The following is a 16834-nucleotide window of genomic DNA, read 5'->3' as shown; positions in this document are numbered from 1 at the left end:
GAGAAACCAAACTTTTTTTTTTTTTTAAGATTTTATTTATTCATTCATGGGACAGAGAGACAGAGAGAGAGGCAGAGACACAGGCAGAGGGAGAAGCAGGCTCCATGCAGGGAACCCAACGTGGGACTCAATCCCAGGACTCCAGGATCACGCCCCAAGCCAAAGGCAGTTGCTCCGCTGCTGCCACCCAGGCGTCCCGAAACCAAACATTCTATGCTGCAGCATACACCCTTCTCTAGAACTGCTCTAGAAGAGTATCATGGTAGGGAGCAAAAAATGAAAGAAATGGAACGGTTTTCTTTTCCACTCTCCATCTACATGAAAAATGTGAGAAGCAGAAAGGGTCTCCTCCCTCCTATGTATCTGTCAGCACATTTCCAGGAGGCCTGGCCACGTCCCGGGCACTGGCTGGCTGGGGAAGAGAGACTGACACAGCACATTCGTTCGCCTTGGAGCCCTCGCCTGGGTGGTCTGCTGTTATTCCTTTGATTAAACTCCCAGGCTGGAAGAGCTGGAGCTGCTCCTAATGATAGCTGGGCCCTGAAATCTCACACTCGCCCGCACAGAGAGGGCCGGGGCTCCCTCTGAGTGTCTGCCTCCCACTCCTCACCACAGAGCCAGGCTCCTTGGCCACATTCTTCTGCTCACTAACAGCAGTAACCACAAAGGGCGACATCTGTGCAGAGTGCTACAGTGGCAAGGCACACCTCTCCCAGTGCGGGGTGAGGCAGAGGCAATGAGGCTGATGCTCTATTCCAGCGCCCTGACACCTACTGCAGCCCTTCCCGTGACTGGACTGCTCCTAGAAAACCCTGCTTTTAGGGATGTACAACCTGAATTCCAAAGAACCCCATTTCCAAAGGACAACCAGCCTCTTGTGTGCCAAGGGAAAGAACTAATGTGACCCGTCCTCTGCTCAGATCTGTAGGGTAACTTGTTGAATAACGTACGCCAAGAACATGTATCTCTTTCCAGCATTATTTCAAGTGTACACATGCCGGCACAAACATTTCTAAAGTGGCTCTTGTGGCTACTTCATGTGACAAGGAAATTTTGATGTTTTCATGTGTTCTAGGCTATAAAGAAAGTTAAATCATAACAGAGATAGTGAAAGTAATTACAAGCTAAATAAGGTTCTGTTCTTAGCCATGCAAATCCCTAAGAACTCAGCCTCTGATGTAAATTCTGAGTAACTCAAAGTTTTATTCTAAAATTTTGGAGTTGTCAGAGTACTTTCTTTACCCTTAGCTAGCTCACTGTTCCTCAGCATCTTCACCAGTGAACAGCAGGGAAATGGGGTGACAGTGTCTTATCTTACAATCTACCCTCCGCCAGCTACCTGAGGGATCAAGCTAAAAGACAAAGCCAACTGTGTCTCTGTGGCCTCCCTAACCTCCCAACCTATTGAGATTTAGAGAAGTTCTTTCAGAGAGAAAGCTTTCCTTAAATCAGCCTTTGTCTTCTCTTCTGGCTTCCATCCTAGCTGCTCTCTGCTGATTCCCTATCCTCCAGTAGCACTAACCAGCCTGCTATTTCCCTACAAACATAAAGGCTGGCTTTTATTCTGGAACCTGTACTCACCCTTCTTCTGCCACCCACATGCCTACCTTTAAGATTCAGTTTCCATATAATCTCTTCCAAGAAGGCTACGGCCTTCTCACTCTCATACGCAAAATGAGTTAGGTTTTACCTTTTGAGACTTCTGTGATTGCCTAGAAATATCTCTGCCATGCATATTCCATGCTAGTACTATCATGTGTTTATGTGGCTGTCGCCCTTACCACATCGTAAGTTATTTCATGCCAAGGACTATGTCTTATATCATCCTCCATGGCTTAGTACCAAAGCCTGGAACATTCCTAAGAGCTTAATAAAATGTTTTTGAATGAATAAATTAAAAAACCACATTTGAATGAAAAGGTTTTTGAAGGATGCCACAAAAAGCTTTAATGAGGTAAGTAGTTGAAATTATAGACAAAATAAAATAATTTTTCAAAAATGGACCCAAGGATTGCAATTTTTTATACTCATCTTCCAAAACACAAATAATTTTTAAAAATCTGTGTTCTTTATTTAGTGATAAAGACTCTTAACACCTTACCCGTAAAAGCAATGTAAAGATACATCAGAGTTTATGGGATATGATGAAAGCGATACTCAGGGGAAAATTCATAGCTTTAAAACAGAGACAAATAAGAGTGAATGAAAGTATCCAACTTAAGAAACTGAGAGGAAAAATAAAGCTAGTAAAAGCAGAAGAAAGGGAATTAGTAAAGACAAAACAAAGCAACCAATTAGAAAACAATAGAATGGATAAGTATATACAGAATTATCTTATCAAAAAAAGGTAAGAAGGGGAAGAAAACATTAACCCTACTGGATTTAAAGAAAAAAAAAAAAGAAAACAAACACAAAATAGGAATTGGAAGGAAATAATCAGAGGTAAGAGGAAGTAAAAAGCATTTAAATTAATTACTGAACACAAAGCTGCTTCTGATGAAACTGCCTTGAAGGTTTCAAGGCCTGAGTCAAGAGAAAAGGGCAGAGCTGCCCCCACTTTGGGTCTGCACCTCCACTTGTAAACACATGGGCCAGAGCCCATATGACACCATTGCAACAGGCTATTATTTACTAAAAGAAGAATAAAAGAATTTCCCAAGTTCCAAATTAAGGAATTACTTGCTCCGAGGAGAAGGAACCAGATAACATATAATTGAGCTTTAACAAAGCTTATATTAACAAAATTCATATTTTGATAACACTATATTTAAAAACTCACTTTTTCAAATCAGATTAGAAATCATTTATTATTGAAAGCCTTTTTTTTCAGCCATTAATGGCTGAAATACCAATACTTTCCAAATACATGGCATTTAGACTGTACAAAGTAGTTTTTGCATACTACCCTCAGGAACCTACTGTGTTTTTGCCATCAACAAAGATCCTGAGGTTGAAAGTTGAGTGAACTGTCCCAGATCACACAGCTGGTCAATGGTGGTGGAAGACAGATCTGTAGATGGCTAGTCCAACTCACTTTCTGCCACCCACCCTGCTTATTACCTACTACAGCCCCTCCCTCAGCACTGTACCAAGCACTAACCACCCTCTTATCAGACTCTAGAAGTTAAGACTGACATCTAATGGCAAGTTCAGATCCCTATGAACAGGAGTCTGGTGGACTTTAAAATCTCTGGCACTGAAGTTCTCCTCAGACAAGACAGATGGACTGAAGGGAACGACTTTCCAATTAGGATACAATCACCCTGGAGTCCCACAGGATCAGAATCTTGTCATTTTGCAAGCTTTGCAGCTTACCAAATGACAGAAGCTAAAAATATGTAAACACTAATATTGGCTACATTCTTTTTACTATGACTGCAAAGAAATTTTCCTAATGTCTTGGTGCTTCTAGCTGCTCATTTATAAACTGGAAACATACACTCTTGTCAGTGACCCAGTGAAATACATGTAGTGGATCACTGGCTCTCTTCCTTCTTCATAGCCACTTCACATTTCAAAATTCCTTCCCATTCTACCATGGTCATGACATTATAATCCCTCTTCCCATCACTCCATCACTAAAATCTAACACACCAACTTCCCTCAAGTCTCAAAAGATTCTTTGCTTCCTATTTCCAATCAGGCCACCTCATCTACTCCCTTCGATTAGGGATTTGAGAAAGAAAATTCATTACAGTCTTACACACAAAACTCATTACAGCCTTACAAGATGAGGCTGAAGTAAAGCTAAAGCTTACCTTTAATTCCGGTTCTAAATTTTATACAGAGAAGCAGGGCACCACCAGGGAGCAGTGTATTGCCTACTTTTAACATGTGCTCGAAGTTATTTTCAGCTTCATTTTTTTCTAGACTTTATTATCATTACAGAGTTGCCACTGATTAAGACTCTGATGCAGGAGAGATGTAGCAAAATGTAACCATGGAGTTAAATTATATTTCTTTGGAAGATTTTGATGCCATTTTACATAAATGAAAGGGAGAAGACATGGCTTCTACCTCTAGTTAAATGCCATGGGGATGATAAGCAAGGAGGACAAAAACAATCCCAAAGTTCTTGTGAAAGTTTCACCTAACTTCATTGTGTTCGAAGCTTGTTAATATATATACACAACTTAAGGGAAAAATTGCAGTATCTAATTCTGTCTATCCAGCTTCCTGAATGACCTTGATTCTATCTTCTTTCAGCCTCAGTTTCCCCCATCTGTAAAATGGGCAGAATGATATGTGTTGGCTAAAGGTGTATTGAGATACTTCACTAATCAGTAGCCATAAAATGTCCTGAGATCAAGAGACAAAAAGGTGGTATAGTTAAAAAACAAAAAACAAAAAACAAAAACAAAACAAAAAACAAAAAAAACCCCCAAAGGTAAAAGGTAATGTTATGACATTCTGGTAAAAAGATTTCTAAGACTAGAACTCACTGGAAAATTTTACCAAAGAAAGAAGTTATTTTTAAAGATCCTTTAAAAGTCTATTTGACAGCTGAACATTCAGATCTGTTTATCCATGAAATGAGTACATCAGAGTTAGCAGGCTTAATTTTGGAATACCTGAAACAGAGGCTCATTTTCTTCAAAGATGAAGAGGAACATTTTCATTCTTTAGCTCACACCAACTAGTACTCCTTCAACAAGCATCAGCATACAGGAAATGAGCAAAGGCAGGGAAGGACAAAGTACTGTGTCCTTAATACAATCCTCAGGACCAAAGAGCTCTTGGTCCCCCAATTGTCCGTACCTGCTGGGTGAGGAGACTGATGTGGGTAGATGGGGAATACTGCCTGGCTGCCTGCTTCTCAGCCAGCCGCTGAAGCTCGGCCGTAACCATACTTGGGTTATACCGTCTGCTGTACAGAGAACCATCTTCTTCTCTTTGTGGTTTAGCCATTCCCGAGTGCAGCTTGTTTGGATGGCATGAACCTGCTAAAAGAGAGAAAAGTTTTTACCCATCTTGGAAAAAAACCCTGAAAAACTTAGGGTGATGACAAAGGAATCTCAGCCAACAGATACTTGACTGAATCCCAGGGATCTTGGACAACTTGTTACAAGCATTTATTAATATATTTTTGTTTACTATGAAAGCTTCACACACACAAAATTTCATCATATGCAGTGGGGAACAACCACTGCTAGAATTTACTAATCTTGATGAACAAAAAGTTGTAGTTTTAAAACTCATTATAATTCTTATCTTTTGTGATGGGGCCGTACTTGTCAGTAGTCTGTGGCATCTACTGTCAAATAAGCCACAATCCTTCTTCCCAAGCTCAAAAGGGAAAACAGATAAAAGCAAAACAGCATAACTAGAAAAACAGCAATAATCTTATATTGACTAAATGATTCATTTTCCTTTCATATTTAAATGCTCTTCTTTCAACTATAATATCAGAGAGTTCTACTATTTTTGAGCACTGAAATTCTGGCAAAAAGAAATTATTTAATAATATCAAGGCTCATATTTTTCCTATGACGGAAGTCACATAGCTCACAGAAAAAAGTTTAAAACCCAGAAAAGTAGAAACATGTTTCCTTTCTGTCTTATTAATGCTTAGATAACTGTGATCATTTGCTATATACAATCTGGTGACACTGCTTAAAAAAAATCTGTAACTTTTTCATGTTTACTTTATTGTGTGATACATAGAAAATTTTATAACAGATGTGTAAGTTATAAAGAATACTACAACGAACCCCTGTGAACTTACTACCCAACTCAAAAACCATATCACTAATTAATGTGCATCAACTACGTGCTTGAGACATCTCTTACCTCCCCTTATCATTCATTCCCTTCCTTTTTAATAATATCTTTAATAATGTGTTTGTGTGGGTATGTGTGTGTATGCATAAACAAAATACTAGATAATTTTGCTTAGTTTTGAGCTCTATAAAGTAATATCTTACTGTGGTAGTTCCCTGAGATTTGCTCTTGTCATTCAATACCATACTTTCAAGATTCATCCTTGCTAAGGATAGCTTAAAATACGTTAATCTGCTGCTTGATATTCCATACAAATACACTACAACGTATTTTTCTCTTACCCTATCAATGGATATTTTGGCTATTTGAAGCTTATTGCTATTATAAACAGTGCGGCCATGAACACTCTTGAATACATCTCCTGGTGCACATGTGGAAGAATTTCTCTTGTGTATATGCTTAAGAATGGGATGTTGAATTTTAGAGTATGTAAATTTTCAAATTTACATAATACCAAAGTAGAATTTTTTTACACTTTCACAAACAAAATATGAGAGTTCCTACTGATCCACATCCCCGCCAACACTTGGTATTGTCAAGTATCTTAATTCTTTTCACTTCTAAGGGTGTAAAAATCTCATTGTACACTTACTGATTAATAATGACACCAAGTATGTGTTACCTCCTTTCTGACACTACTGATCATTTTTCTATTGAGTTGTCTTTTTCCTATTGATTTATAGGAGTTTTGCTTATGTTTTCACTTGCTTCATATCATACAATCTTAAAGATTGTCTCGTTTATTTTATCCTAGAAGTTTTTATTAAAGACTTATTTATTTTAGAGAGGAAGAGGGAACACACACATGTACGTACATGCGGAAGCATGGAGGAGGGGAAGAAGAAGAGAGAGAATCTCAAACATTCCCTGCTGAGTGCAGAGCCTGATATGGGGCTCAAGCTCACAACCCTGAGATCATGATCTGAACCTAAATCAAAAGTCAGATGCTTAACCAATTGAGTCAATCAGGCGCTCCTATTTTATCCTAGAAGTTTTAAGTTTTGCATTTGAAATTAATTTTATACATAGTATGAGTCAGTGACCTAATTTCATTTTTTCCCTCGTATTATTAACTATCCCAGCATTATGTATTGAGAAACCTCTCCTTTTCCACTATGTACCATGCCATCTTGGATATGTATCAAAGTTCTCTCTATCTGTGTATCTCTAATTTCCTCTCCTTTTCCATTGGCCCATCTGTCTATACCTTTGCCAATACTACACGGTCTTAATTATCATATCTTTATATGTCATAATAAGGTGTTCCTCTATTTTTGTTCTTGTCAAGTGTAACAAAAGACCTACTGAGTTTCTGGTTGAACTTGTATTGAATCTAGGGATCAATCTGATGAGAACTGAAACATTTATGACACTGATTCTTTCCATCCGTGCACATAGTCTATTTAACTTATTTTATTTAGGTTTTCTCTAATGTCCTTCAAAAAGCCTTATAAAATTTCCTTTCTTTCCTAAATTTATCCCTATATTTATTGTTTTCTTGGTGGTGGTAACTATTACACAAAATGTGAATGTACTTAATGCCAATGAGCTATAAACTTAAAAACTTAGAAACTTAGAAAGTTAAGATGGTAAATTTTATATATATTTAACCACAATACAAAAAAAAAATGCTTTCTCTTTGTTTCTAATATACAGAAAAAGCCACTGATTTTTAATATTGATCTTACAGCCAGCTATACTGCTAAAATATTTATTTTAAAAATGTATTTGTAGATTACTTTCAATTTTCTATGTAGACAACATATTCTCTGCAAATAAACAAATTTTATTTCCTCCTTTTTGATCCTTATGCTTTTAATTTCCTTTCTTTGCCTTACTATGCTGGATCTAGTAAAACATTAAATAGAAGCAATGTTAGTGGGCATCTTTTATGGCTCTTAACGTTAAAAAGAATTCTTTCAACATTTCCTCATTTACACTGATACCTCTTGTAGGATTTTGCAGATGGCCCTTTCCGGCTTGGGAGAATTTCCTTCTCTTCCTAGTATGCTGAGAGCTTTATCATGAATGAGTGTGGAATTTTATCAAGTTCTTTTTCTACATCTACTAAGATGAATATGGTTCTTCTCCTTTAATTTGTTGATGTAGCAAATGTTGTTTATACATTTCAAATGTTAAGTCCCTCCTGTGTACTTTGCATAAACTTGTTCATGTTGTCCTATCTCTTTCATATGTTGCTAGATTTGGCTGGCTTATATTTTCATTAGAATTTTTGTATTTATGTTCATAACTGTAATTATATTACAATATAAAATTATAATTTTCCTAATATTGTCCCCAACTGGTTTTATTAAGATTAAAGTAGACATATGGAATGAGTTGAGAATTATTTATTTTCCCATTCTCAAGAACAGTTTAAGATTGGAATTATCTCCCTGTTGAAAGATTGTTTGAACTTACTTATCTGGGCCTCAAATTTTCTTTGTGAGATTTTTAACTATTGTTTCAATTCTCTAAATATTTACAGGACTAGTGAGGCTTTCTTCATCTTCTAGAGTCAATTTACATATGTTACACTTTTGTATTTGTCCATTTTATAAGTTTTCAATTTTATTGGAATAAAATGGTTTAACAGTGTTCTTTTTGTCACCTATGCAATATTTGTATGCTCTACCACTTTTCCATTCCTTATATTATTTATTCATGTCTTCTCTCTTTTCTTGATCAGTCTCACCAGAGATCTGTCCATCTTATTAGGGTTTTCAAAGAACTTTTGGCTTTGATATTCTCTAGTGTGCTTTATTTCTGAATTCTCTGATATTTTGCCCTTCTCTTCTTTTATTTAGATTATGTTTCAATAATGTCCATAATACAAAGTAATTGTCAGCCTTTCTTCTTTTCAAATGAAAGTTTTTAAGGCAATAAATTTTCCTCCAAATACTGCCTTTCATTGCTCTCCAAGCACTTGAACATGCAGTTTTCTCATTCAGTTCTAATACTTTTACATTTCCATTATGATTTCTTGACTCCTTTTTTTTTTAAGTTTTTATTTAAATTCCAGTTAGTTAACATACAGTGTAGTATTAGTATCAGGTGTACAATACAGTGATTCAACACCTCTATACAACACCCAGTGTCTGACTTTTAATCCTGACATTCATGAAGATTTGTTATATGCTGTATCTTTTGTTATTACCATTCAATTTAATTGCAGTGTAGATGGAGAATGGACCTGTATTTTATCATTCTGTGAAATGTGTCTTATTTCATATAATTTGTCTTATTTTGTGGTGTAGAACATGACTGGTTTTATAAATATATTATGTGTGTTTGAGAAGATGTTTTTCTCGAATTATTGGGTACATAGTTCTATGCACGATCAACCGATAAAGCTTATCAACTTGTTCAAATCCTCTTCATCTTTGTTAACTTAAAACAATCTGTTTAGTCTATCAGTAATTGATAGACATATGTAGAAAGCTCCCACTAAGACAGTAGATTTGTAGATTCCTCGGGTACTTGTATCAATCTTTATTCTATATATTCGGGAGTTATTTTATTAGGTGCACTTAGAACCATTTTATCTTTCTGCTAAACCTAACCTTTACCTTTTGTCTTATGTAATCACCCTCTGTATCTGTAAGAAAATTTTATATCTTAAAGTCTATTTTTTAGCATATGTTAATATAGCTATACCATGTTTCTTCTGGTTGGTATTTACATGGCACTTCTTTATTCTTTTACTTTCAACCACTTTTTGTTCTTTAGGTATATCTCTGTTAAAGCATACAGTTGGATTTTTAAAAAATTCAATCTGACACTCTTCTAACAAGTTCAACCCATTAATATTTATTTGACTCTTGACATTAGGACTTGGTTTGCTATCTTTCAAGTTTCATTTCTTTTGCTTTTTGTAAGCTTCTTACTTAATCCATTTTTCTTCTTCACATAGGTTTAGAATTTCCATATTTTTACTCTTTAGATGGTGACCTTTGAAATTTCATACTGTATATTTATCTTTAGAAAGTCTGAAGTTAAATCATATCCTACTGTCACTCCTGAACTATTCAATAACCACGGAAAAATTTACTCAAATCACTTGCAGGCTATTATTGTCATTTACCTCATTGTTGTCTACTACTGTTTAAGCCATTCAGAATAGGTTTTCTGACCACCATGGAAATAAGCAAAATACACAATTATAAGAAGTAGAGAATGCTAACTATCTGAAAATTAAACAATGTATTTATAAACAATGCATAGGTCAAAGGATAAATCACAACAGAAATTTAAAAATAGTTTTGAGAACTCATTAGTTCCTTTTGTTCCCTATTCTTCTCTGGGAAAAGTGTGAAAAAGGAAGTTTTTTGTTTTTTAAGTTTTGATTAACACAGGGTATTGAAGATATTTATCTTACTGAATTTCTCTCAAATAGGAAAAACAGTTCAAACCAGAACATTATCGATTATTATTACTATATATCTTAGAAAGTTAAATTACAGGAATAACCACTAAGAATTAGCACACACATTCATGCACATATTCATAGTTATGACTTATTAAAGTAGATATTTAATATCTCTGATTCAAGGTACATATTATAATGTCCATTTCATTTGAACTTAGATACTAAGTAAGAAATATAAATTGACTATTTACAAAACATAGCTTATCTGTAACTCATCTTAACATGGATATTACTAAACTGTTTAGAAACTTGACCAATGTATTTCCCAAACTAATCTACAGATTCAACACAATCCTATCCAATCCCATCTGCCTATTTTTTCAGAAATTGACAAGCTGATCTTAAAGTTCATATGAAAATGCGAGGGATCCAGAATAGTCTAAACGATATGGAAGAAAGGAACAAAGTTGGAAGAATCACTTTTGGTGACTTTATTTTTTTTTTTAAAGATTTTATTTATTTATATATTCATGAGAGACACAGAGAGAGAAAAGGCAGAGACACAGGCAGAGGGAGAAGCAGGCTCCATGCAGGGAGCCTGACATGGGACTCAATCCCAGGTCGCCAGGATCACGCCCTGGGCTGAAGGCGACACTAAACTGCTGAGCCCCCCGGGATGCCCACTTTTGGTGACTTCAAAACTTACTACAATGCTACAATAATCGAGACAATGTGATACTGGCATAAGGCTAGACATATAGATCAGTAGACTAGAACTGAGACTCCAGAATAAACCCTTACATTTATGATTAAATGATTTTTGACAAGAATGCCGAGACAATTCAACAGGGAAATAATACTCTGTTTCAACAAATGGCGCTGGGACAAGTGAATATAACATGCAAAAGAATGAAGTTAGACGCTTATGCCACATCATACACAAAAGTTAAATTCGAAATAGATAAAGGACCTAAATGAGAGAGCCTAAACCAAAAAATGCTTAGAAAAAACATGCATATAAATCTTTGTGACCTTGGGTTAGACAATAATTTTTCAGATGTGATACCAAAAACGTAAAAGTGCAAAAGAAAAACAGATAAATCAGGCTTTATCAAAATTAAAAACTTTTGTGCTTCAAAACATGAAATGATGACCAACGGAAGGGGAGAAAATATTTCAAAGTCATGTATCTGACAAGAGACTTATATTAAGACTACATAAAGAACATAACTCAACAATAAAAAACAAACATCCCAATTTAAAAATGGGCAAAGGATTTGAATAAATATTTATCCATAGAAGGTATACTGATGGCCAATAAGCACATGAAAAGATGTTCAACATCATTAGTCATTAGGGAAATGCAAATGATAACCATAAAAATGAGACACTACTTCCAACGCATCAGAATAAGTAAAATCAGAAAGACAGACAAGAGTAAGTGTTAGCAAGGATGTGGAGAAACTGGAACCTTCATGCATTGCTGGCAGTAAAAGTAGTCACTTTGAAAACAGTTTGTAAGTTACCCAGCAACAACAACAACAACAACAAGCATGAATTATGATCCAATGATTCCACTCTTATGAATTACACCCAGAAGAAATGAGAACTTGGTCCACCCGAAAATTTGTACACAAACATTAATAGCAGCAGTATTCACAATAGCCCCAAAGTGAAAACAACCCAATGTCCATCAACTGATAATTGGATAAACAAAGTATGGTCTATCCATCCAACAGAATACTATTCAACCATACAAAGGATTGAAGTCCTGATACATGCTTACAACATGAGTAAACTTTGAAAATCCTGTGCTAACTGAAAGAAGTCATTCATAAAACACCACACCACAATCACACTCACAGAAAATGTCTAGAATAGGCAAATCTATAGAGACAGAAGGTAGGACAGTGGTTGCCAGGGCTGGGGCAGGAGGAAACAGACAGTAATCACAAATAGGTATGGGGTTTCTTTAGGGATAAAGAAAATGTTCTAAAATAAGAGATAGTGGTGTTGGTTGCACAATTATGTGAGTATACTAAAAACCACCAAATTGCACACTTTAAAGTGGTGAATTTTACAGTATCTGAATTGTATTCCAATAAAACCGTTATTTAAAAAAAGGGGGAAAAAACTTCACTAATAATATGTGTCTACCTGCTTCATTAAAGTTAGATGCCTTATTTTAAGAATTCTTTGGTTATTTATTCGGGTCATACTTGACTTGAAATACACTGAAAAATAACTATTCTTGTTTTTCTTGGGGCTGGGGAGAAGCTAACATTGTAGGCTGCCTTTCATTTTCTCACTCACCTGCCTTTGCTGAAGAGGGACGAGACAGTTTCTGGCTATAGATGTGTGCAGCACTTTGGAAAGAGGAAAAGGGGCCAATGGTGTAACTGCCTGATCGACAGCGTGGCAGGCCGGCAGGGCTTGGTACGTTCTGTGTCCCAGGATGTATGGAGGGAGACGCAGTGTCAGGGACTGTGCTCAGTAAAACTGTTGGCTGGTGAGACATGCTGGGGACAGCTGGAGAAATCTGAGATAAAGAACAATGGTGGCCAGGCCCTGGGGAGAGGTCAGAGGTTGTAATAATAGATGACAAATGGGTATTGGGAATTTTCTGCAGAAGAGTAGCAGCAGGACCAGAGAAAGAAGCAGAGGAAGAATTTGTATAGACTAATTTAGCCTCTTTTTCTGCTGAAGTGGTAAATCCTATTAAAACAAAAACAAACAAAAAACAAAACAGATCATTTTAGGAAAAACTGACATATAATCTCTATAAAACATGAAGTAAACATTTTTAAATATCAAAATAATGTTAGCATGAAACGGAAATCATGACAGAGACTTTAGCGAGTGTTCATCATGAACTTAGCGAATTGTACATACCAAGACCACCTGGTACAGAAACAGTTCATTTTTAGTTCTAAAAGCTGGAGTTGAGACTACCCCCATCAACTAGAGCAGGCATTTTACACATTAGGGCATTAGGACAAGGTTTCTGGTAGTGACAGCTAACTCCTCTCTCTCTGCTTTTCACCCTTCTGGGGTGGTGGGGGGGAAGTACTCAGAATTTCTAACTATTAAGAAAATGAAAAATTTCTCAGAAGGAAATAGGTTATCAGTAAATAGGAAATTCTAAGGGAAGAGAAAGAACAAAGTCTAGGAACTTCTTGGGGATAATGCCTTCTGCTTTAGAATCATTTACTATCTGATGACCTTTTTTTCTCCTTTTAGGGACTTATGAGAGAGCAGCAAACCTATGTATGTTTGAAGTCACTCACGAGATAATTTATCAGAGTGAATTTCTGTTGCCTGCTGCTGTTTGGGTTGCTTTATTTTCACTTCTTCCATCGTTGCAGGGTGGTCTGAAACAGAAAATAAATACGGACCTTAGGCTCTCCTACCAATCAAATGCTCTACGTCTAATCCTGTTTCTAAAATATAACACACCTAATAATCAATCCCAGGAACACTGTATACCCCATCATATTTTCCCAAGGCTGGTCACACCCACTAGCCCTGTTGAGTGGGCAACCAACCGAAAGATTCCCAACTATCCCTGACCCCAGCTCCAGCTAACTGAACCAGAGAAAAACGCCATCCATGTCCAAGCTAGGACATGCCTGGAAAAAAAAAAAAAAAAAAGTAATTAAGGGCAACCAGATGCCTCTACCAAGAATTCAAACTAGGGGAAACTAAGAGACCAGGCTGGTTGGTGGTACCCACTGGAGCAAAGAAGTCCTAATATATATGGAGCAGTGCCAAGAGATAGAAAGAACAGCCACAATATTTGTTGGCCTGATACCTGGATACTACAATAGTTCTGGGTTTGTTTCTGAGACAGAGAGTAGTGGGTCAAAAGGGGCAGAGGGAAAGGGAGAAAGAGAATCTTAAGCAGGCTGTACACCTAATGCAGAGCCCAGCACAACTCCCAATCTCACAACCCTGAGACCAGACCTAAGTGGAAATAAGGGTCAGACACTTGACCGCTTGAGGAGCCCAGACATCCACAATAGCTCTGTATCTTAAAGTAAACTTCTTGGTTTTACTTGAGCAAGCTGAGTGAGTTTACTTGAGATAGAGTGACCAGTATATTCATGACAAAAATCACTCTAATAAATTTCCACTCTAATAAACTAGTTTTTTTCTACCAGAGAATTTTGAAAACAGGACAGCCAGAGCTAATCATGTACTTGGGGAAATACTCCAAAATCTTTTTCAAGAGCTAGTTCATAGAAAAATTTACAAAAGGCCATTTTATCTATCATCTTTCAGAATGAAAGAATAAGGACATAAGAATTACTTTCTGTCTACCACCACTAGCAATGGTGATACTATCACACATGTTTGCTCATGTTGAAATCAGTCCAGATACCATTAGATGTTATAATGTTCCCTTGATTGGGACTTGCCTACTGCCTCTCTAGTTATTCTTGATAGGTATAAATACATATAGATCATATTATGTAGAGGTTGTCCTTAATACATAAGCCCCAAAATTTCCAGGGACCCACGTGTACAAACAGATGCTGTCAGTACATACTGTCAGGGCTTCCCCACTACTGTCAGGGGAGAAGTTACTATCTGAATGCCAATGGAGGCCCTCACCTCCCTAGGTTATAGAACATGCTTTTCTCTACTACCCCAATCTCATAAGAATTCCTCAGCCTCTTCAGGCTCCCTTCTTCAACACTGTTATAGGAGCTTTTCAGAGCTTCCACCAATCTTCTTCCGAACTTTACGCACCCAACTCTATCTACTAGACAATAAACCTTATGAAGTCAAGGTACCATGACAGCCCTGTATACCTAAGTCAGTGTATACCTCGCAACTATCATAATGTCTGACACACAGAAGGTGCTTGGGGAAAATGTGTAGAAGGAACGAATGAACAGATCAGTAAATTAACTTCAGAACTTGGATATGCCAGGATAGCTCAAAGAAGAGGGCTGGGAGATTTCTAGAAATATCATTCTATATTTTATACAGTGAGCTCAGTATAAATAGGCGTTTGCAGACTAGCCTTTAAACTGAAACAGTTTTTAAACACTAACAGTTTCTCTGGGAAAACTCACTCCACATTTTAAATGACTAATTATCCTCGCTATTTTCATATTAGACTACGGTAGTCTTAACAGCAGGGAACGGGTCTCTATCTTTGAATTTTGTGCTTAGCATACTGACAGAATTAGTGTAGATTTCCTAGGTCTTATACTTCACATCTAGATCTTAAATGAATCTTACTTTAAGGCACAGAGCTTTGTTTATAACAGAACATCACTGCTATTTTTTGATCATATGACATGAGCTAGAGAGCTTAGGAACCCCAATCATGGAGTTCCCCAGCAATGAGCTCTTTTAGAAATGCTTAGGGAACTTCAGGACTATCACAGGGACTGAAAGCTTATAGGCATTTAGGATGTGGAACTAAGGATATTAGATACCCCGCCAGGTATGGAATAGTTCCATGCAACAAAACATTCTTCTGCCCCAAATACTGATGCTGCTAAGCCAGAGGAAGCAAGAAATTTAAAAAGAATGGGAAATAACCATTAGGAAAGGCAGAAGAGCACAGATTAAGAGCATAAGCTTTGAATCACGCAAAGGTTCAAATTCCTGTCCTGCTGCACGGTAAAGGGGACACTTGAGCAAGTTACTCAGTCTCTTTCAGCTTGTTTTCTCATCTGTAAGAAGCTGAATAATAGCACCTACTCCAGATGGGTTTTTTAAAGTAAAAAAAAAAAAAAATAGATCATGTCCAGCAGATTACAGTAATATGAACAATCGCTTAAATGTTAGCTATTGTTAGCTTGTCTTAAAAAGCTCTCTGCTGTTAATTTTCGTGTAAAAAAAAAAAAATCAGACCACGTCCCTCTTCTGTACTGAGGACAAAAATGGAATGCCTCATCTTCAACCCCCATGCTACAAAATTTCACCATCTATGAGTCTGTTAGTGCTTACATAGCACATGACTCTTTGCTCTCTTTTGCAAAGTTTCATTTTTTTCACTTGTTCTTATTTTTCATTAATAAACCAGCATACTTACCACCCTTTGCCCCACTATCAGAATAATTGTTGCTGTTTTTAGAACTTTTTGAGTGAGTCCCCAAGAAGACACTTGCAGACTTGTTTTTTTGGGTATAAAAAGTCAACACCTCCTCCAGTTCAGCCTCACTAAAACAAGGAGAGAGAGTATGGTCAGAACAGGAAAGCTGTTCTGGAAAATCTTTCCACCAGATTTTATTCTGGAAATAGAGTCAGTTGGAGAAGGGGAAAATGAAAAGTACAAGCTGAAAACTCCCTATTAATACATGTAACATTAAATAGTAATACAAAGTAGTCTAAAAAAACTGAAGCATGATAGGGCTTTCTTCATTCCAAAGTGAATTTTCAAGATACACTGTCTAATAACAGTAGCCAGAAGGCATATGTGACAATTTATGTTTAAATGAATTAAAATTAAGTACCTTTAAAAATTCCTCTCAGACTAGCCACATTTCACATACTCAGTTAGCTACAACACAGAAAGTTCTATTGGACAGTCATGCTCTATAGCAGAGGTCAACAAACTACAAACTTTACAGGGTGAAACCTGACGAGCTGATGACCAATATGTTTTTGTATGGTTCCCCGCTAAAAATGGTTTTTATCTTTTTAGAGAAGAATATGCTATGAAGA

The 16834-nt window shown here is 36.6% G+C and overlaps 1 protein-coding gene across 50 annotated transcripts in view; it reads right to left on the bottom strand.

Annotated features, from left to right (window-relative positions):
• The window catches only part of TTLL5 (tubulin tyrosine ligase like 5), a 267856-nt gene that overhangs the window by 143850 nt on the left and 107172 nt on the right, over positions 1-16834 (bottom strand). For 30 of the 50 annotated variants that reach the window (XR_012002256.1, XR_012002255.1, XR_012002270.1 and 27 more), the window contains 4 exons: positions 16203-16330; positions 13438-13521; positions 12464-12865; positions 4759-4943 (listed from right to left, as the gene is read on the bottom strand). Coding sequence is in view for 19 of the 50 variants with exons in the window: in XM_072762072.1 (XP_072618173.1) it covers positions 4759-4943; positions 12464-12865; positions 13438-13521; positions 16203-16330 (799 nt within the window). In the remaining 31 variants the exon portion in view is untranslated. The remainder of the gene's footprint in view (positions 1-4758; positions 4944-12463; positions 12866-13437; positions 13522-16202; positions 16331-16834) is intronic. The other 20 variants (XR_012002257.1, XR_012002260.1, XR_012002259.1 and 17 more) reach the window with 3 other exon arrangements.

Source organism: Vulpes vulpes, chromosome 6 (assembly GCF_048418805.1).
Source record: "Vulpes vulpes isolate BD-2025 chromosome 6, VulVul3, whole genome shotgun sequence".
NCBI lineage: Eukaryota > Metazoa > Chordata > Mammalia > Carnivora > Canidae > Vulpes > Vulpes vulpes.
Note: the sequence above shows the minus strand (reverse complement) of the source record. Positions and strands in the feature narration are given on the sequence as shown.